Genomic DNA, 22,273 nt, shown 5'->3' with positions numbered 1-22,273 from the left:
TGTAGCCTTCGGGTGTTTTTCATTAATACTATTGAAGAAAACCTTTGAAGGAAAAAGAAGAAGAAGACATGACCATCTAATAGAACTACAAAACTAATATGTTAAATTTACCAAATTCCTAAATAATTGGAAAAATGGAATTTGAATGGCATTGAAACCAAATAGATGCAAACTCCAATGAGTGTCACAATTGAGTTTATCTCAAAACCTTCTTTGAATGGTACAATGCAAATGAGCACAAAAGTTTGAGTAACTTTGCATAAACTGTAGTGCTCATAAATGGTGAGTAAGGACCGCCCGTAAAGGAAATCTTTTGACATGTGTGTAAATAACTTCACTTTATCTTAAGGTGACTTCATAAAATTGGAGGGTGTATCGTGTCACTTGTCATATTGATGAGATGGGTGATGATATTTATGCCATTGAACTTTGACGGCACAAAAAAAGGAGATAAATATGTATACATGTGTGTGTCCATGATCTACTCTCAATCCTATTGTTTATGTTGTCAATGGTCATGCGTTAAGTGACAAGTCTATTTAATTGCACAAATCAAGGGAGGGATTGGCTCAAACTTGTAGAATCAATACACAATGATACTTTAATAGTAACTTTGGTTTTTAATGTTTCAATATGGCCCATTATCACCTAGTCTATTGAATGTCTTAATGGATGGCATTTTGCAACTAGAATGTCATGATGTAGTTACTACTCATGTTATTGAGTTTTGTCTAATTCCGAGGTGATGCAATGTAGACCTTAGAATGTGGAGAGCAAGAGAAATGGCATAAATGTAAACAATTTCCTTTGTGTTAATATAATTTACATTGAACCCTACATTAATTTGACACATTTATTGTTCAACACCTCAATATTTTAATTTGCCACAAGACCTTTGAATTAGTTTATATATTATGGAAATATATGTAGGTTCTTTTCAACAAAATGGATGTTAAAAAAAACTGGAAGTTCATAATGTTATTGTACATGTAAAAGGGTTTGTACAATGAAGCCTGAGAAATTACAACCACGGAGTAACTAATATAAGTTTGTAGTGAATGATATTGATATTCACTTCATGTGATGCATTGGGTGTCAGGCATGACTCTACCCTTTCATAGCGTAGTAGCTTATGCGTGTCTAGTGACTAGTGACACCACATAAATTTAGGCAAAATACCAAAACGTCAAAATACCCCTATATTTTATTTTTTAATATCTATAGAGTTTCCAAAAATTGCGCGAGTAACCCTCTACAATAGTCAGTGTAGGTAACTTTGGAAAACTTTCTAACATGTTGGTAAGTGACCAACAAGTTAGGGGGTGTTCTATTAGATATTTTTCTCTAAATTAATTGAGAGAAAATGGTGATCATGGCATGATCATGGACATCATGCGTTTGAAGTCGTGGAAGTCAACATAGCCATCCCCCTTCCGATCCACTGCACGGATCATACGACGACATTCTTGCATCGATGTTGTGTTAGTAGAACCAGATGATGTGGATGTTGATGTTGAAGTAGTACCCATGGCACCAAAAGTCTTTGGTCCTTCACCAATACCACCTAGCTCAACTAGTACCGCATGGAGCTCCTCCGCAGTGATACGCCCATCACGATTTGTATCGAACACCTCGAATGCATCAGCAAGGACCTTATCATCCTCGGAGGTCATGTCACTTCGGTCAACAATATATTTGCCTTGTGCATGATTTGCATCAAACTTTTCATCAACATGATCAACACTATTTGTAGTTAAAATTCGCGAGCGACCATTGTCTATGGACATGCGTCGATTCAACTCAATGAATTCTTCCAAATCAATGTATCCATCACCGTCTTGATCGGCTTCTGAGACCATCTCTGCGGCTTCATGCCAACCATCACTTACAATATTGCCACCGGTATTTTTCATTAGGACCATCACAACTCTTCGGACTTCTTCAACTGAGATCTTCCCGTCGCCGTTGGCATCTAATTCCCGGAAATTTTGATTCCATTCTTCTAGAACATTGTTAGGTTCATGTTTTTTGATGTTTCTCATAGATGCGGGTGTGATCTCACTATGAGAGCTCTCCATATCCTTTATATGAATCTTGTACTCTCTCAATATATGTATTTAAATAAAGTTCACCTCTCCTCTAATTGGATTGAATGTATCCCTTATGAATGAAAAGTTTGTCAAATTGCTTGTGTTAAGAAGTTCTCCATACCCTTATATACACACACATATATATATATAGTTTTTTCGATTCAGTTTTAGAAACTTCTTTGTAGCTTCACAAGGTTGGTTGGGGTATTATATTTAATGTCCTTATCATGGTGTAAACTTCCTATAGAAACAGATGTCTATTTTAAAGAAAGAACTAAAAAGGAGCACAATTAAATATAAATTTATTCATATTCTTCCACAAAGAAACACCCTTTGCTAGGACCCTTGGAAACTTCTTAGAACCTTCTACACGGAGACTTTAGATAATAATGCTACATAAGTCATTGTGTAACATTGAAAGAAAGTGCTCAATCATTAATCCTTTCCACCTTCCTTACGTGCTGCTAACAATATTCTATTTGAGGCAGTTGGTTATGCTTTCAACTGACGAAGTTTCTGAAATTCACAACTGCAAACCAAAGAAAAGATGTGAAGCTTCGTAGAAACCGACAATATTGTTATATGGATCTATATCTAGTCACGTAAGAGAAACGTTCATTTGATGATGATTGAATGATACGTAAAGGTGGAATGAATATTTCTTCAATGAGAAGATAAGTAGCACACATTTGTATTCAACAAAATATTTTAAATTGCCACATTCTTATGATTTAAATTATTTTTAAAATTATCACAAAGGCATAGAAGCAATATTACCCACACAAAATTTAAATATCCAGAGCTTATGTATTTGGCTTTTGACATCATGAAATTGTTACATGCTACATTAGATTACTTAATATAAGTAGGCTTATAAGGCCACGTCTATGAGAGTAGGATTGAGATAACACGAAATTGAACCTTCCTTTTCGTTAATTTTTGTCAACAAAAGCCCAAAGCATCAAAACTTAAAGAATGTTTCCATGATTTAGGAGCCTTAGACTTTAGCAATACATATTGGGCAGTTGTACATCCTTGCGAGCACTTCAAATTGCAATTCTATGAGTCACAATCTACACAACCTTTCATATTTTTAATAAAAAACTCTATTGAGTGGGCAATCCGTATGTACAACATTCCCACTTTGTATTCTGGATAAGTGGCATGAGGCATATTTGACCTATAATAAAGAGAAGGTAATCTGATAATAAAGATAATCTCACTATAGCCATTAGGCGCCTTTCTAAAAGAATAAAACCAACCGCATTCATGAATCATAAGAATAACTATTGACATCAATATATAAGTGATTAAAAATTAGGGGTATATGTATAGGTTATCTCTAATTGGATATCTCTAATTAGGGGTATATAGTTAAAAACTCTTAAAGCATGTGAGGGTTCTTCTACTACTAATTGGATATCTCTAATTAGGTTATCAATTGGACCCTCCAATGTCACGGTCAAGAGAACACGGAACCCAAAATTTGGACACAAACTAGAAGTAAAAAAGATGAAATGTAAGAAGAAACAATGTTGATGTTAGATGTATTTATGGCTCCTTATATATGTAAAGAGGATATATTTGAATTTAATATAGACTTGGATATTCAACATGAATGCATTGATAATGAGGGGTACATGACATGGCCCAATGTAATTGCATATAGGTTGTTCAAAAACAAAACCCTCATTATGTGGCATGTTCGTTTCCATTACAACATATCGCTACTTTCTCTCTTATCATAAGTGGCACACATTACATGGCTTAGTGTTTGTACATCATGGCCACATCCATCCTCATCTCCAATCCGTGCTTAAATAAAAGAACCCTCACATGCTTTAAGTATGTCCAATCAACTTGCCCCTTTATGAATCCTCACCTTACCTATCTTTTTACATGCACATTTCAGCAATTCTATAATTGCAAATAAAGATTGTGGTTTCGTAGGACATGTGCCTCATCAGTTGTTGCATTTGATGTTGTGGACTTTGTTTGCAAAAGAGGGACCCTTAGTGTGCTATTATAAGTAAAGTCTTGTAATATATTTCACATGTACTTTTAGAAAAACTGAACAAAATCCATTAATAGTTTAGATATATCTCCTCCTAGTCTTGACCTCGAGTATCATTGTTATACTAATGGGAATGCAAGTTTTTAGAACATCACTAAAAATAATTGTAGTCTTTTAGGAAATCTATTGCAAGAATACGACTTTTTCCCGAGATGTACAAAATAGATGGTAAACAATTGAGAAACTTGAGTTGTACTCAATTCTTTAAATTGCGTAGAATAAATGGGGAATGGTTTTGGGAAGATCATTCTTTTCCATAAAGAGTAATAGAAAGTTTTGAGATTTTTATTGCCTTGAACACTACGAGTTCTTTTGTAAAACTCAACATGGAAACCATGTTTTCCATGCTTATGTTGAGACATGTCATGAGGTTCTAGTATGCAGATTTTGAATAAGATGGCTAGTCATTATGTTTATATTAGAAACTACATTTGATCTTTGATTCATGTTTTGTGATTTCTTACAAGAAATTGCTATGTATTTATGGGTACTATTATCTTAATATTGAACCATGAAAGGATGCCCCATGAAATTGCACCATTGGCAACCAAGGAGGGAGTACTAATTGATAGCTAAGATATCTACTGTTTTTATATGTTGGATGCTGATGAAGACTATAAATGGATTCAAAAATATACAAATGTTTACTAGTTGGATTGGCCAAGCAAAGGATTCCCCAATGAGAGTACTTGTTTGAGTGTAAGGTAAGCTCTATTCACAAGATGTTATAAAACTATCCTTCCCTTTTGTAGAAGAAAGATTAATAATCGTCCATTAGTAAAGGTTATATGAATTAATATTCCCATTTCTTTGGATTAGGCAACTACATTGTCCCCTTAATTTTTATTATTTCTCAATTGAAAGCAATGTTACACAACATCAACTTCACAAAGTCCTTTTTTCTTTATTAATTCTCAATTGAGAGTAACGTGACACATGATTAGCTTCACATGCTTTGCTCAAGATTGGGTTATGCAATTGTTCCTAAATGAAGTTTCTAATGGCCACCAAGTATGATATTAAGAAAACAATATTTAAACTTCTAGTTTACTGTTTTACTCATAAATTTCATGGCCACAAGCTCTTTGCTTTGTGCTTCCTTGCTAGCTCTAAGAAATTCAATTCGTGATGCTTTGCTTCTAGTTAGGGTTAAGATATTTGGAAAGTTCAACATGTACATCTTCACAAACAATACTTTAAAATGGAATAGTCTTTATATATAAGCTATCTTGTATAGTCTTTTTGTAAAAATCTCTCCTAACTAATGGGAAAGTAGCTCATTTTCTAGAAGGAAAAACTTTCAAATGGAATATAAAATGTTAATATTTTATGTTTGAGAGTTATGACAATTGTTCTATTTGTAAGTTGCAAATGGGAAGTTGGCCTTCCCAAACATGTTTTGGTACAATGGTCATGTGTATGATTAGTTGTTGTTGTGGCATCGAGTGCTGCAATGACTCATATATTTGCTACTTGGGGTCTACATTGATGAAAAACTAATGTTACACGAAAGATATTCTCTCTGGTTACTATACACAATGTTATATATCAATTTCCATTTTCTCAAATGACATGTAACTTCTTTCATCTTGTGTTAATGAGGCAAATACAATGTGGAACAAGAAATTTTGGAAAAAAAAAAGTGGAACAAGAAGTAGCACATATATTGAATTAGATGCTTTTGGTGGCAATGATGTGCACTCAAGATAAACATAATACATAATTTCATACATATATTAAGGCCTAGATAATGACATCTATTAAGATATTATTATATTTGCATGTTTTTTGTGTGTGATAGTGAACTTACGTGTCAGAAAAAATTAGTTAACAAAAACAATACCCTTATTCATAAATCTTATAGTTTTTGCTCTCCACATGTATTTCCATTGAAATTGGACCCACAACAATATATGTTTACAAGTTTTATCATATAGTAAAGAAAATCTCAATTGGTCCAATGAAAGATAAAGACAAAAACAATGGAATACACCAACTAAGTGTAAGCAAATAACCAAATCAATGGGCGTTGCGCAAACTCGCAATAGTTGGAGGGATAAGGGCATATCTGGTGACTTGTTGAAGTCGTTTTGGAGGAGACTATGGGCGTTTGATATGCCAGAAAAAATAAAGCTTTGGTTGTGGCTTCTTAGCCATAAGGTGGTACCTGTGGGGGAGTGGTTGAGGTGTCGTGGTGAGGAGGCTAGTTGCAAGATATGGGGACACTCTTTGGAATCAATTCCTCACTGTTTTTTGAATTGCCACAACCAAAGAATCCACCTTATGGCTAAGGTGGTACTTGTGGGGGAGTGGTTGAGGTGTCATGGTGAGGAGGCTAGTTGCAAGATATGTGGACTCTCTTTGGAATCAATTCCTCACTATTTTTTGAATTGCGCAGAGGCGATTAGCATTTGGGGTAGAAGTCTCACGTTCGTGGCAACATGCGGAGTGAATGGGAGAGTTGTATGGGGGTCCTTCCAGGGACTGAAGTTAACAGGGGAAGGTTGGGCGGAACAGTTAAACCCCCATGATCATGGATTTATAGTGCAGGGTGGCAATGTGTTTCAATGTGTTGGAGTTTGACTTGGCACAAACTTTGAATTTTTTGAGGAGATATGGATGATGGTGGCTTGCTTAATGGTCTGGCACATTTGGACCCGTCGTTGTAAGTTTGTTTTCAACAACACAAGCTCCCAAGTAGTGAGGTGTTGTTAAACATATGGTTCGACTTGGTATCTTGGCTGCAAGGACGATACAATACGATTTAGGGGGAATCAGATGAAGCAGAAAGAGCTCGGTCAAAGTTTCTACTGAAATGGGGCAGTTCTCCTATGGTGGTCAGATCATCATCATGGCCTAAATGGAACTACCAAGCACCCATATGGCTATTTCCACCAATGGCTTCCCATTAGTGACCAGGAGTTGTAAATATGTATGGTTGTGTTACAAGGTAGTTACCATGTTAAAAGAGTTGATGGGATACTTTTGTTGTAAATGAGGGGGTGCGAACTATGATCACTTTGGTGAGAAGACCAACTTGAGTTTTGCTGAAATTTAATGTACTTTGTTTGCTAACTAATGCGAAGTAGTGTTTTTTTTGGAAAAAAAAAGTGCAACCAAATAACATTTGACATTGTTCTTTATACAAAATCGTTTGTCTTTTTGAAGTGAATTTAGATGTTTTTTGAGCACATGTTCTAATATTATGTACGTGTTAAGTTGAATTATATTATTTAGTATTTTGGGAAATATTATTATATATGCTACATTTCATAAATTAACGTAATTTAACATGTTTACTTTTCATTAAGGGTGTGTAGTGATAATTCTCAATCTATGAGGGTGCTTTTGATATTCTCTGCAATATTAGGGCCATAATTTTGAAATCTTGCGTAGTGTCTTGGTTGTATTGTCTTTATTGCTATTATTTTTGTTTTGTCCACATTAATTGTTTGCCCACTTATTGGACAAAATATGTCCGATACATCAGCTAAGTATTGCAAAATGTGGACGAGAGAGGGCACCCTTGGTTGATCCCCATGTGCTCAAGAAGTACTTTGAGAAACCACAATTCATTTCAAGTTGGCACTAACTTGCTCATATGATCGTGCTATAGTTGCTCTATACTCTAATGGTATTGTGATGTCTATCATTCTTGAGCAAAGCTCACTTGTTGATATGGTGTCAAAGGCTTTCTTGAAGCCCACAAAACAACAATATAACGTTTCCCCTTGAAAACCACTTTCTTCAATGATAACTCTTAGTGTAACCAAATGATCTATAATTGAATATTTTGGTCTAAAGCCTGCTTGACCAAGATCTTGTTTGTGATGATGTGCAACCCATGAGCTAATCATTTGCTCCATAATAATGATATATAACTTGGACATAATTGAACTAACCATGCTAGTTCGATAGTTGTGTACCAAATTGTTATCTCCTCCTTTATGGATTGGTTTAATCTTGTAAAGAATTGGTGATGATTCTGTGCAACGGAAGAATTGTGTGTGTGTGTGTGGAGAGAGAGAGAGAGAACTCAAGAGTTACAGAAAAATAGTAAAACTGTATTAACAAGGAGCAAGAATGAGCCATCTACTACAAAGAGAAGGAGAAGGTGCTTATGTAGTCACCTTCTCTCTAGGTTCTCTCACTAGAGTCGCCTCTTGGGAAAGAGTTCGAGTCTTAACTACTTAAAGAATATGTGTCATAGGATATTAACTTCTATGCCACACTAGTTACTATACAAGGAGGTGGGGTGGTCACACACTTGAGTATCCTAGCGTGTGTTCCCACACATGGGAAGTTGAGTTTGATTCTCAACACACCCCTTCAAACACAACTTCCGATCGGTGGGTGGTTGGTTCAGACTGGTCTTTGGGTCGGCTTTGAGTCGACTACGGCTTCGGCATCGAATGGCCGGTTCACTCCTGGTGCTCCTTACTCCCCCTCAAGCGCGACTGGTTTATAGTCGAAAGACCTAGGTTCGTCGTGAACTACTGCAACTTGTCTACTCCCAAGGCCCTGGTGATGATTTCAGCCATCTACAGGTTCGTGTTGATGTGTTGCAGGCCTGTTGCAGGTCGACATCCTCGGCCAGAACACGTTCTCGGATGAAGTGATAGTGCATTTCGATGTGCTTGGTCCGAGCGTGGAAAACTGGGTTCCAATCTAGGTGAACATTGCTCATATTGTCGCAGTAGAGGATAATCATATATGATATGGGAATGCCCAGATCCTTCAATATTCATTTCAACCAAACAACTTCAAAGGCGACAACTACCGTGCCCCTGTATTCAGCCTTTGTGCTCAACAGTGCGACTGTCGGCTGCTTTTTGCTGCTCCAGGAGATGGCTCCACTATTGAGGGAGAAGGCTAACCCTGAGGTTGATCATCTGTTAGCTTTGCAGAAGGCCCAGTTAGCAGTTATGTACCCTTCGAGTTGTATTAGTGTGGCCGATTTGTAGAGGATGCCGAAATCCATGGTTCCACTCACATACTTGAGCACTCGCTTGACACAGTCAGTATGGATGTCTCGCAAGTTTGCATGAACCGGATAAGGAGGTTGATCGGGTAACTTAGGCTGGGTCAGGTAATTGTGAGGTAGGTGAGGCTTCCGACTAGCTGTCGATAGAGTGTCAACTCACACTCTCATGTGCCGGAGTCGGCATCTAGCTTTAGGTTGCGATCGAGAGGGGTAGTGACGAGCTTACACTTTGTCATCCCAAACTTGAAGAGAAGATCAAGGATATAATGTCATTGGGAGATGATGATGCCATCGGGGGTCCGAATTACTTCTATTCCTAGAAGGCAATGGAGCTCCTTCATATTAGTCATTTTAAATATGATGGAGAGTGGCCTTTTGGTATGTTCGATGTCCCCGAAGTGTTCTCCTCCAATCACCAGGTCGTCCACATAAATTATGATAAATAGTTGTCCTCTGGAGTCGTTCGGGATGAACAGAGAATTGTCGAACTTGGACATTCGAAAGCTGATTTAGTGAAGATATTGTGTTATCTTCAAAAATCATGCTCTCGGTGCCTGCTTGAGACCGTAGAGAGGCTTTTTGAGTTGGCAGACAACAGTCGGATGCATGGTTGACCCGAATCCAGCGGTTATATCATGTACACCTCTTCTAACTCGCGTTCGAGGAAGGTGTTCTTCACGTCCATTTGGTGGAGGTGCCACCCTCTTGCTGCTGCAAGCGTGATCACAGTTCGAATTGTAGTAATCTTTGCCATCTTCGTAATCAACCCCATGGGTCTGTGCATACCCTTTGGCAACAAGCCGAGCCTTATACCTATTGATGGTGCCATCGGCATTGTGCTTCATCTTGTATATCCATTGACATCCGATTGCCTATTGATGGTGTTGTTGATGGGTGGGGGGTGAAACCTAGAATGGCTTCACCCCCTCCCAAGGGGGTTAAGTTAGAGAGAGAGCAAAAGAGAAAGACAAATAGGAAATGACACCAAATGAAAGGGGACAAAACTATCTTCATTACATGCCCCATAAGGTGTTTATATAATACATAATGTAACGGTAAATAATATGTCTGTTACAAAAAGAGACCGTTACATTCTTGTCACATGCACATAATTGTGCATGTGCTCACACATACTCATCCTCACACTCATATACATTACACATGCCAAACAACCCCTTTAACGTGTTTTACCCTTATACCGCCCCGTACAACTCCTACGGGTAACCGGTGTGAAGAGGGGACGAGATCCCATGTTGCGTTTCAAGAGAGGGCTTGCATCTCCTCATTCCTCACTTCAACCCATCGTGGGTATTTAACAGCTTCGGAAAAGGTTTCCGGCTCTTGGATTGTCGCCACCTTCATCATGAATGCATAATGATATGCCATGTAGTCATTGTAGCCGAATCGGCTGACTACCTTCTTCTCTCAGGTGGAGCGACGTGGTTCTCTTGGTGTCCTCATGATGGCACATCTAGTCCACCATGCTCACTATTGGGTGAGTGGTCCGATTTGTTTTGTATTTGAGTCTTCGTACTCAAGCATTTTGGCCTTTCCGACTCGGCCGCGACGTGCTTTGGTTGCTCGGAGGCTCTTGTGGTCTACTCAACCTGGTTGAGATTGGACTTTCCTCTGATGTGAAACTCGATCGATCATCCTCATCCGCATGTGTCAAACTCGGTTTCGACTGTGTCGGATGGGGCTGATTCGACTATATACCAGGATGCCGACTCGTCGAATACGACATCCCTACTCACTCGTACCTTCTTGGTGGAAGGGTTGAAGCACTTATACCCTTTTTGCTCAAGTGAGTACCCTACGAGTATACATTTCTCCGTCTTGGGATTAAGCTTCTGCCGCTTCTCGTCGGGAATATATACATGTGCTATTGAACCGAATATCCTGACGTGGGATAGATCCAGTTTCTTTTCATAGAACCTCTCATGGGGGGTAAGATCGTGTACTCCTGATGTTGTGCAACGATTCATCAGATAAAGGCCGTATTTGCCGCTTCAACCCAATATGTTTCTCGTCTATCATTGCCCTTGCCACCTCGAGTATGTGCTGGTTCTTGTGTTCAACTACTCCGTTATGCTGAGTTGTGTGTTGGCATGTAAAGTCTTGCTGGATTTCCTCTTGTCGAAGGTATGTTGTAAAGGCGTCGGAGAAGTACTCTTTGCCCCCGTCCAATTGAAGGCATCGTACATGACGATTGGTTTCCTTTTCGACTTTGTTCTTGAATTTCTGGAAGTGCGAGAACACTTCACTCTTCTGGGACATGGGGTAGATCCAGGTATACGCCTCGAGAAATTGTCGATGAACATCACATAATATTGGCAACCACTAAATGTTGTTGTTTGGGCTGGTCCCCACACATTTGAATGTATTACATCCAGGATCCCTTTGCTCACGTTCCTCTCTTTCGGGAATGGTTGACGATGTTGTTTGTTGAACTGGTAGCCTTCACATGCGCTTGTACTCTCCTTTTCGGTAAAAGCCGGAAGTCTGATGAAGACTCCTTTCGATTGCATTCCTTTGAGCTTTTGGAGGTTAATGGGGCCAATTCGTTTGTGCCACAACTCTACGTCAGTGTCGGCCTTTCGGCCCTTGGCATACATTGTCAATTTCATCTCGTGAGAATTGAGAATGAACATTTGGTCTTCTCTTCGATTGCGAGCAATAATTCGGCCTTCCTTTTTGATGAAGCAGCCACTATCGTTGAATTGAACTTGCATGCCTTGTTCCACGATCTAACCGACCGAGACCAGGTTCTTTGTTATAGTTGGAACATGCAAGACGTTCTTGATGTAGGTCAGATTCCCTTCTTTGCCGAACGGGACATTTCCGACATGCCAAATGGGGTGAATTGTGTCATCCCTAGTTTCCACATGCCGAATGTAGGTATGATTCCCGTTCAGGCTTTCGTAGCTCTCGAAACCAATCTTCATGAGATGTCATGTGATTGGATACACCCGAATTGACAAACCATACATTTTCCGAGTTGGAGGTGGCTGTCAGACATGATGTCGTCATCGAATTCGCTCTGTGTCACATCATCAACATTCCACCACGATTGTCGTAGTTGGAGTTTGAGGTGTAGTTGGTGAGTTGTCGGCTTGTGGAGGCGAACTCACTCTTTTTTTTCCGACACTCTGCCTCATAGTGACCGAATTTACCACAATATCTACACTGGGTGGAATTGTTTTGTCAGCTCGGTTCGGCATGATTGCTCCCCCTTCTTCCGGACGCTCCACCTCGCGCGTTCGAAACATCTTGTCGGTAGTAGAAGTTATGTTCTCAGGGTTGCTCTTGGTTGTGTCGGCCTTGGTTGAATCAACCTTTCTTCCACGACCTTGTCCTCTTCCTCCATTGAAGTTCGAATAGCGCAAGTGTCCTTCTTGCGCATTGCTTTTTGTTCGAACATGATTCTCCTCGACCAATAGCATCGATTGGGGATTGACGGAGGGAGGATTCTCCCTCACGAGGACTACCAACAAAATGGCTCCGAACCGAGGTGTTAAGCCTCCGAGGCAAATCTGCACCACTTCATCATCGTCAATGCTAACATTGATCGACCCGAGGTCATCGCATAGTTCCTTGATCATCAAGGTGTAGTTGTCGATTGACATGTCCCTCTATTGTATATCGTTCAACTCTTGACGGAGTTGAAGCTTTCTTGCGATCGTGTTGGCTGTGAAGATCTTCTTGAGGTTCCCCCATGCCAACTTCGGCGTTTTGGCCTCTCAGATGTAGCCAAGCATGTGATCATGGACACATGATGCAAGGCAGTACAACACACGACTCACTGCTTGCTCCCAAGCTGGGTAGTTGGCATGTGTTGGGTTGGGTTGATTTTCGTTTGCTCCTTCGACATAACTCCAATAGCCTTGGCCGACAAGGTATTGGTGGATCTTGTACTCCCAAGATGCAAAGTTGTTTCTATTGGTAGGAAGAGTGCTTCCCATCTGAGTGTTCATGTCGAGCTTCTTCTTCTCTTTGATATGAACTGTGTAGATTGTTGCTAAAACGATCAATCAATTCTTTCCGAGCGTGGGCTTGGGCACAACACACGTAAAGGCGATGGGCTTGGATCAAGCTACTAAGCGCTCTAATACCATGTAAAGAATCGATGATGATTTTGTGCATTGGAAGGGGTGTGTGTGTATGTGTGGAGAGAGAGTGAGTGAGTGAGAGAGAACTCAAGAGTTACAGAAAAACAGAAAAATTGTATTAACAAGGAGCAAGATTGAGCCAACTACTACAAAGAGAAGGAGAAGGTGCTTATGTAGTCACCTTCTCTCTAGGTTCTCTCACAAGAGTCACCTCTTGGGAAAGAGGTCGGGTCTTAACTACTTAAAGAATGTGTCATAGGATATTAACTTCTATGACACACTAGTTACTATACAAGGAGGTGGGGTGGTCACACACTTGAGTATCCTAGAGTGTGTTCCCACACACGGGAAGTTGAGTTTGATTCTCAACAAATCCAATTCTAACACCTATCTTCTGGGAAACCTTCCTTGATGGCTTGACATGTTATGGTTTCGAATGATAAGTTTGTGGTCTTGTCCATTTAAAGAGCTCACTTGCAATTAAAGTTGCATTTGTTGCTTTGCCATTAGACATCCTTTTCGCCTCTCTATTAACATATTCAATAGATACACATGCCTCATATAGTGTTTCAATACTCGTTGTAATAGGCATCAAGCACATAAAGCTTACATAAATATTGGTGAATTCACCAATTATAACTTCCTTTTTCCGCTTGACTTGTCTCCATGATAACCTTGGTTGGAGTTTAAACAATTTCTTTTTCTTCTTCTCTTGCATTTAATGATATGCCTCTTCTGCCTCCTCACCATTCTTCAATATTAATACAATATTAGGGATTTCTAATTTTTATCTTTTGCAAGCTTGAACATTTTGAGATGAGCCTTGCATTCTTCATCATGCCAAACATTACATGGGGAACTAAGCACCCAATACCCACCTACACATGCACTAAAATATTAATACCCTACTTTGAGAATGACATCCTTCAATTGCTCCCAGTTTATTTTAACGTATTTACTAAGGGAGGGGTTCATGACATAACCCTAAACCGTATTTGCATATAGATTAGTTTTTGCATTGTGAGATCACATAATGTACTCTAATGCATTGGTCAATCCACAATTGATGCATCACATTCTTTAACGAAAACATAATCAACTACACCTCCGGAAGCTCAAAGACATGTCAAAACTTTTGTCATTAGAAGCACATGGGTACCATTGATAAAAAATATATATTTGTGCATTTAAGCCTGTGTATAAGAAGCCCACCATAACTTGACATAATACAGTCTTTTGAGGGATGCATCAAATATGACACTGTTGCAGTATTATCAACTTTCGCATTTTGATCAGCTCCAACTCTAACATTTAATCTCCCACAAACAACACTTTTCCATTCATCTAATATATAAGAATGTCATCACATACATAAATAAATGGATCATCATGATCTAACTCAACCACAAATTATAGTAGTTGTGTTCTCTATAAGGAATGTAACAACATGCCATATAGAGTTAGTCTTCACATAATGTTACTTCAACCCACATATATCTTTTGTATTCATCATACTTTAGTGCGGGGCCATATACATTTAATAATGTAGCCATCAACATTAGGTATACAGTTAGCTTCATGTTCTCAAGTATCACTGGGAAATATCATATCTACATCACGAGCTACATCACTTATTCCCAAGCCTTTATTCCACATTTATTCTCTACAATTCCAAAACATGAATTTCAAACTTGAGGAAGTTGTATAGGTCATCACTTGCCATGCATGATTAGTTCCCTTTCTAGTTGCATAGGCTTGCCTTCATCATTCTTGCTCCATTAGGGTTTAATTTGATACAAATAAGTTTGTACCTTTTAGATACACCTTGTTACTATCTAAGATGAAACCTCTTTTCCTATCGTTTAAGATTATGCAAACAATAGCTCAAGATGATCCTCTTTCTTATTGCTTCTGACCAATTCTATTTGCTCTATATATCATAATATCACACATAGCAAAACAATCTTCAAAGAGTTTTGTGATGTTCCCAGCAAGGGAGAGTGCATTGTTTGATTGTTGTTCTTGTATCTCTCTAATAACAATATTTTGCGTTTGTTTCTCTCTTTCATATAGCTCTTTGGCATCTAACACATTCTTAGAAATAGATTGGGGTACGCATTCGCCTCAAGGTTAGATTTCATCTCAACAGTTACTTTGATCAGTGATTCTTTTTGGGCTTCTAAGATTGTCATTTTGGCCTTTGTCTCAAGAGTATCTTGGATTTGCAATGCTATTTTGTTCATAGCATGTAACTCTTTCAAATATTTTACCTCCATTTATTGCAAATCCATTGCATGTTGAAGCATCATTCCCTCTCATTACAAGGATGAACTCTATTTTGCAATTTCATCATTGTTTCTTGTAAAAACACACAAATGGTTGCAAACGTGCAATTGTTTCAATGGACAAGGAATGTGACCTTCCACGAAGATGTTCCAACACCTCATCAAAAACCTTTGATGCCCTTCAAGCCATGTTGGATGCTATATCAAATTTCTATAAGCAATGTTTAGTTCAATATCCCAATTCTACTTTAGGTTTTCTTGCTCATATATGTTACCTTATATGTTTGATTTAAGCACATGCAAGTACTCAAAATGACCATCTCAAATTCTAGTTTTAGAATATAAAATATAGGCACACTAACATACCTTAGTGATTTGTTCCTTTGTTGGTAAAAATTACAAAAAACACAAAAAGAGGGAACAAGAATACAATAGATTTGAAGAAACAATGCTTAAGAGTGATGACAATGCCACAATGTATTCTTGAATAGAGAGAGAGAGAGAGAGAGAGAGAGAGAGAGAGAGAGAGAGACAGAGACAGAGAGAACATAATTGAATTGGAAATTATGTAATCCTTTCATATTTGATGGTAGACATGGAGTCAAAGCATATATTAGGAAGTTGAAAGGTATTTTTATGTGGCACTTTTTGGCATGTTTTCTCAACTGTATACTTAAATTTTTTGATGGTTTTAGAGAATGTTCCTCTACCTTAATAGAGAGGATTAAATGGTTGTAATGGTGGTTTTTACTGAAGTACATATGCATAATATTACATAAAAGATCAAATAACATTGATGGACATACAAAATGTCAGAAATATTGTCACCTACTGTACAAACCAGCAGAAAATACAACAATCAATCCAAATTATATACATGATTCCACTACTAATTCGCAATATGTGATGCCAAAATTAGTGTGGATACCCATTTGGGTGATGCTAAAAATAGTTGTCACAATATGTAATGCTAAATTAATAGTCACCATATGTGATGTTAAATATATGGTGAGATAATTGCCAAATATGTGATGCTAATAACAGTGAAAAGAAAATGAACGCAATGAGAAACAGTTCTCACTGAATTCTATTCTATTATTGAAGCAGCAGCAACGGTAGAAACCATGGCATTGACTCCACATTCATTGTGACCCCTGCAAATCTTATAATATCCTTCTTCACCCCAAGAGGGTCCCCATGAATTCTTGATAATCCAATATGGCTTCTCTTTCATGCGAGATGGAGAGAAACCTTTCTCACCATAGCCAACCAAGAGGACTCCATGGTCTAACCTCCTCTTGCTGCATATATATGGGCAAGATACACCACCTACGTATGTTTGCATAAACACCGCATTGATTCCAACTGCAATGAAGTATAAAAAAAAATACATACAATGTTTAGATTTCAGAGATAAAAACTTTTTTTTTCTCCTTTTGTATTCATTTATATATGGTTTCCACTCCAACAAAACAAATAAATTACCAACAGTTTGCAATGCTAGTTTTCTGTAGTTGGTCGGATTTCCTTTGTTCGTTGATATACAAGATCATGAAAATTATGATGATACATTTGACGAAAAATTTAACAAGAACCAATATAATTGGTATGAACAAAAAACATTATGGCATGCAAATGTTAGTTAGTAATAGAACTTTTTATTTTATAATCAGTTGAACATTCTTCCTCATGCATATGATAGGACAAACTACTGATTATGTGGAAAGGTATATGTGTATTACTTATTCTGAGAAAGTGTACTAGCAAAGAGATTCAGAAATAAAAACAACATATTAATGGAAAGCTTACTTGCAAGCGGTCCATTCTTCACAAGATTTGCGGCAATCTGGTCCTCGTCAACAAGAATTGTGCTGAAATTTGCAACCTTTGCTGCTACCTTGGATGAATCAAACTTACACTCTCCCACCGAACCATGATACGGATAGTCTGATTCCAATTGTAAACCTCCTGATTTCTCTATGTACTTATATGCACTGGTCATCAATCCACCATTGCACCCGGCATCACATGCATTATCACCATATTGCTCATCACACTACATCAAAACAAATACCAAATAAATATCAATAAATCTACATATACATATATGTATATGTGTACATGTTCATTGCTGTGGAATAAATCTACCAAAAACCATTATACTATAGAAGTAAAGTGAAACGACGATTCACATTCTTGCCCTAAGGTTTCACAAAAGTGAGGCAAGCAAAAAAGAGACAAATTAATAAAGGATGGAACTCATTACATGTTAGGAGGAATGAAGCCATAAGCCATAGAAAATCGTTGCATGATAATGGTGGTGAGAGAAAGGTACAAATAATTAAATGACTAAAACAATGTTCAGAATACCAAAAAAATAAGGAGATCATTACATGGCAAATGACATGAGAGAACAGTATAAATTACATTCCTAAACTATTTCTAATCATTAAATGCACACACACACACACACACACACACATATATATATATATTCAGACCAAAAGAAGAAGACAGAAAAATACATACATACATGAATGATTCAGGATGGTGGGAAAATGGTAAAAAACCAAGGAAAACTCAAATTAGGATTCAACCTAGAAATAGTATTTGATTCAAGTTGATAAGAGATTGAAGGAGGAAAATAGAAATAGCAGCACAACCTAAAAATAGTTATGAACTCAAATCAAGAAGAGAATGAAGTTTAATTAGTAATATAAACCAAGAAAGAGTTATGAGAACAAATCAAGAAGAGATTGGAAGAAATAAAAGATGTGAAGAAAAGAGAAGAGAAATAGGTACCTCATGGTCGCAATCCACTAGTTGTTGCTCGCTCAAGCTTAGGAGCTTTCCTGTCTTAAGGAAATGGGCACCCTCCACTGCTCCTGTGGTGCTGAAAGTCCAGCATGAACCACACATACCCTGTTGTGTATCCACAAGATTGTCATGGATGATACTGTTTGTAAAAAAATCAGTAGCAAAAATAAACAAACACCACAGATAACCTACCATTTTTTAACATTTTACATGTCACCCAGTGTCTTTCAAGAAAGTGCCAGATTAATCTTCCATTACAAAAACATGAATACCACATATGTATACTCTAGTGGAAGTGTTTAAAACTCAGAGCTTGTTATTGGTATCATTTTATTTTAGGGTTATGAGGGAAATGTTTAAAACTTAGGAGTCTTTTGACCTTCAACAATGGACAACCTCGCTTAGATTCTTTCATTTCACTTCAAAATATTCTACCTTGCATAGAACTACATAGTCTCACATATAGGATAGTCAATTTCCAAGGGAGCGAAAAAGAAGGACAGAAAGAGACCTCGAGGAACCTGTCTCACATATAGCATAGTCAATTTCCGAGCATGCCTTGGGAATCAATAAAACTTAATGTTATGTAGTTATAACATTGGGTATGCAAAGAATTTATTCTACAATTGGGTTATTCAGATTACCAAAACAAGACCAATATGGAAAACCCACAATTACACATAGATACCTACTCAGGAAGTGCTACTCTGTGGCAAAAACTTCATATATCACTTCAGATTTGGGACATATCATGTTCCCTTTTTGTATTCATTTTTCATATACAGTGTTCTTTACTAGCTTACGGCTGGGTCTCTTAGCCTTTGATTTATATTTCAGAGAAGACTTCCACATTATAATTCCCCTCTATAAACAGATTAACTCTGCATTTGCTATTCATCCATTTCACACTTTTAACTCCACAAAATTTTCAAAGAAACCACAAAAGAGACTAGATTTCACCATAATTCTCCTTCACAAGCCGGCCCTTTTTCCGCAGGAAATAGTACAGGCATAAAGTTCCAAAGAAGAACAAAAAAAACTGGCATAAAGACTAATTAGGATAAACTTCCGGGAAGTACCCCAAGTTTGTCTTTATTTCGATGAATGCTCCCAAGTTTTCATTATCTCAATACATGCCCTTGGACAAATAGCAAGCCCACACAAAGAAAGAACAAGAAACGAAGTAGGATTGACCATATAATTTCTCTATGTACAATTGCTACCCGAAGAGTGCTGATTAGGGGCAATCAAGAGAGGAAAAAATACATAAAAACCTAAAAGGGGGATGTACAGAAGCCCCTTGGGGTAATTTGGGGGAAATAACGTAGGATTAATTTTAAGGAAAAATAAAGGAAATCCCAGGGCCAAATTTCAAGAATAAAGAATAAACGGAAGAAGAATCCATACCTGGTTCTTGACTTCAGTCACAGCACCACGCTCTCTCCAGTCGAAATCAGTGGGTAGATCGTTAATGGGGAGAGGAGGGGCATCGTTCCCGTTGCCAGACTGAAGGAAAGAAGGTACTTTCAGACCAAGATGGCGAGAGAATTCCTCTTCTGTCAGATCTGAGAAGATAGTGACCCCATGAGTCGCCGACGGATCAAGCTTCTGCATCCTCACAGCTTTCGCGACGTTGTTCTTGAAGATTCCGAAACGGTGAGATTGTTCCTCCGCGGAGCTGTAAGATTTCCCGAAATGGCTCATGAATCGATGGAACAGAGACTCCAAAGAAGAAGAAGGGGAGGAGGAGGAATAGCCATCGATCGGGAATCCTGAGAGAGGGGGCGAGGGATCGGTGACTTGTTTAATGACCGTGTCATCAGATGCAGAGGCATGGATGGAGAAGAAGAAAGAGGAGAGCAGAAGGAGGAGGAGGAGAGGAAGGCGTACAGAATCCATGGCTGGGAGAGAGAAGGTCTGGCGATGGCGATGGCGTGTCTGTGTTCTGATTTCTGCGAAGAAGAAGAAGAAGAAGAAGAAGAAGACCTAGAAAAAAAGCACTCCAAATTATTTACTTAATTATTTAATTATTTATTTATTTACTTAATTATATTATTCATCGGATGGATTGGATATTATGCAATGCTTTCTTTTAGCTTTTATTCCTTTCATAGCTTTTTCTTCTCTAATCCTCACTCATATCTTTTTTACTTTTAACTTAAACACACCATATTGTCTTCTCCTGATGATCATCACGATACTTACTATGGTGGTAGTACTACTCATGAAGGTTATATATGTACATATATGCAATCAGTTGATCCATCAATCCGAATGGTGGTTCTCGTCGTGGCGCCCGTGCTGATGCATATGGTGATGGCTATGTTATGTATGTATGTATAGAATCACCTCAATCAAGTAGCGTTGATGTCTCAGATGAGAGCTTACTTGTACATAATCAATTGGTCCGCCAGTCGCACGATGGTAAGTAATGTGGGTGGTGAAGGTTATGTATTTAGCTGGTCAGGTGGTGGTGATTTATCTTATGAAGGTTTTGTGCCTCGTTAATTAATAACCACGAGTCGTGGGGTGATGGTTATATTCATGTAATTACTAACCACCTAGCTAGGTGGTGGTGATGGTTATGTATGTATGTATATATTCACTTAGTCAAGTCATGGTGTTTCCACTGAAGGTTATCTGTGGTGACGATGATGATTCTTATGAAGGTTATATATGTAATCATGGAGTCATTCGTGTCGTAATGACGTTTCTGGTGAAGGTTATATGTATGTATTAATGTAGTCGATCAAATCAATTAGTCAAGTGGTGGCAGTGATGTATATATGTAGTCCATTGGTGGTTTATCTCCAGTGGCGGTTATATGTATGAAGTAACTTAGTTGGGTGGAGGTAATTTATTCAATGTAAGTCTATATTTAGTCAATCATGTTATGGTGGTGATGGTGAGTTATCTTGTGGCGATGATGTATGTAGTTAGCCCGTCAATCAAGTGGTGCCGATGTATCGAGTAAAGGATTTACACATGTAAAGAATCGGGTATGATTCTTGTGTAGCAGAATAGGTGTGAATTGTGTGTGTGTATGAGAGAGAGACAGAGAGACAGAGACAGAGACAGAGACAGAGAGAGCAAGAGAGACGAGGAGTAAGACACAGAGAATACGCAAAGTAAAGTATATTAAGAAAGGAGAAAGACTCAACATTATACAAGGTGGGAGGAGGGTGCTTTATATAGTCACCCTCTCTCTTCATTAACTACAAGACTCATGGAGCATGGGGAATGTGAAAGCTAAGTTATGTGTCATAAAATATGATTCTATGACTCATACTAAATGCTAGAATACAAAGTGGTGACTTAATGGTGACTCTTGACCGTTGGAGTGTCTATTCACTCTGAAGGTGAGTTCACACACTAAACCAAGTTGAGCTTGATTCTCAACACGCTGTCGCGAAGTTTCGCATGCGTGTGTTACTTGGGCGGGACCACGGGGGTCTTGGACTAGGGAGTACTCAAGGGATAGAGAAGACCCGAGGTTTGCTTTACGACAATACTACTTCCCGACCCCTTCCCGAGCAAGGTCTCGTTGCCCTTTGTTTTGTGAGGCCGGTGGCTCTCGTTGATCACGACTCGTCAACCTTTCGAGATCACCGCACGAGCCAAGTGATCAAACGAGTACAAGCAGGATGAGCACGCAAGATGAACGTACAAGGGGACGATAACACAAACACGAATGCCCGTACGTCTTTATGAGGAGGAGAGGTGCATGGGTACGTTCGAACGCTCCCTCGTCACAAGACATCGAACGTACGAGGAAGACACAAAACACACGCACAAATGCTCATATGCCTTTATGAGGAGGAGAGGTGCATGGGCACGCCCGAAACATTCCCTCGTCACGAGACGGCCGAACGTACAAGGAAGACACAAACACACGCACGAAATGCTCGTACACC

General features: G+C 38.5%; 2 protein-coding genes across 2 annotated transcripts; both read right to left on the bottom strand.

The window, feature by feature from the left end:
• Positions 1-952: 952 nt before the first annotated feature.
• Positions 953-2,208, bottom strand: LOC147849483 (putative calcium-binding protein CML18). Its single transcript, XM_087337482.1, has one exon. It carries the CDS (start codon positions 2,076-2,078, stop codon positions 1,371-1,373), a length of 708 nt encoding a protein of 235 aa, XP_087193608.1. The 5' UTR covers positions 2,079-2,208; the 3' UTR covers positions 953-1,370.
• A 14,105-nt stretch (positions 2,209-16,313) lies between these two features.
• LOC147849482 (putative cysteine protease RD19B) lies at positions 16,314-20,312 on the bottom strand. The gene is made up of 4 exons (XM_087337493.1): positions 19,767-20,312; positions 18,345-18,464; positions 17,352-17,598; positions 16,314-16,907 (listed from the first exon to the last, which is right to left on the bottom strand). Exons 1-4 carry the CDS (start codon positions 20,256-20,258, stop codon positions 16,630-16,632), a joined length of 1,137 nt encoding a protein of 378 aa, XP_087193619.1. The 5' UTR covers positions 20,259-20,312; the 3' UTR covers positions 16,314-16,629.
• Positions 20,313-22,273: the final 1,961 nt, after the last annotated feature.

This window comes from Azolla caroliniana, unplaced genomic scaffold (assembly GCF_043228905.1).
Source record: "Azolla caroliniana isolate FFs.n. ecotype wild unplaced genomic scaffold, voAzoCaro1.0.p SCAF_49, whole genome shotgun sequence".
Taxonomy (NCBI): Eukaryota; Viridiplantae; Streptophyta; class Polypodiopsida; order Salviniales; family Salviniaceae; genus Azolla; species Azolla caroliniana.
The sequence above is the reverse complement of the archived record's forward strand: the minus strand, read 5'-3'. Positions and strand labels throughout refer to the sequence as shown.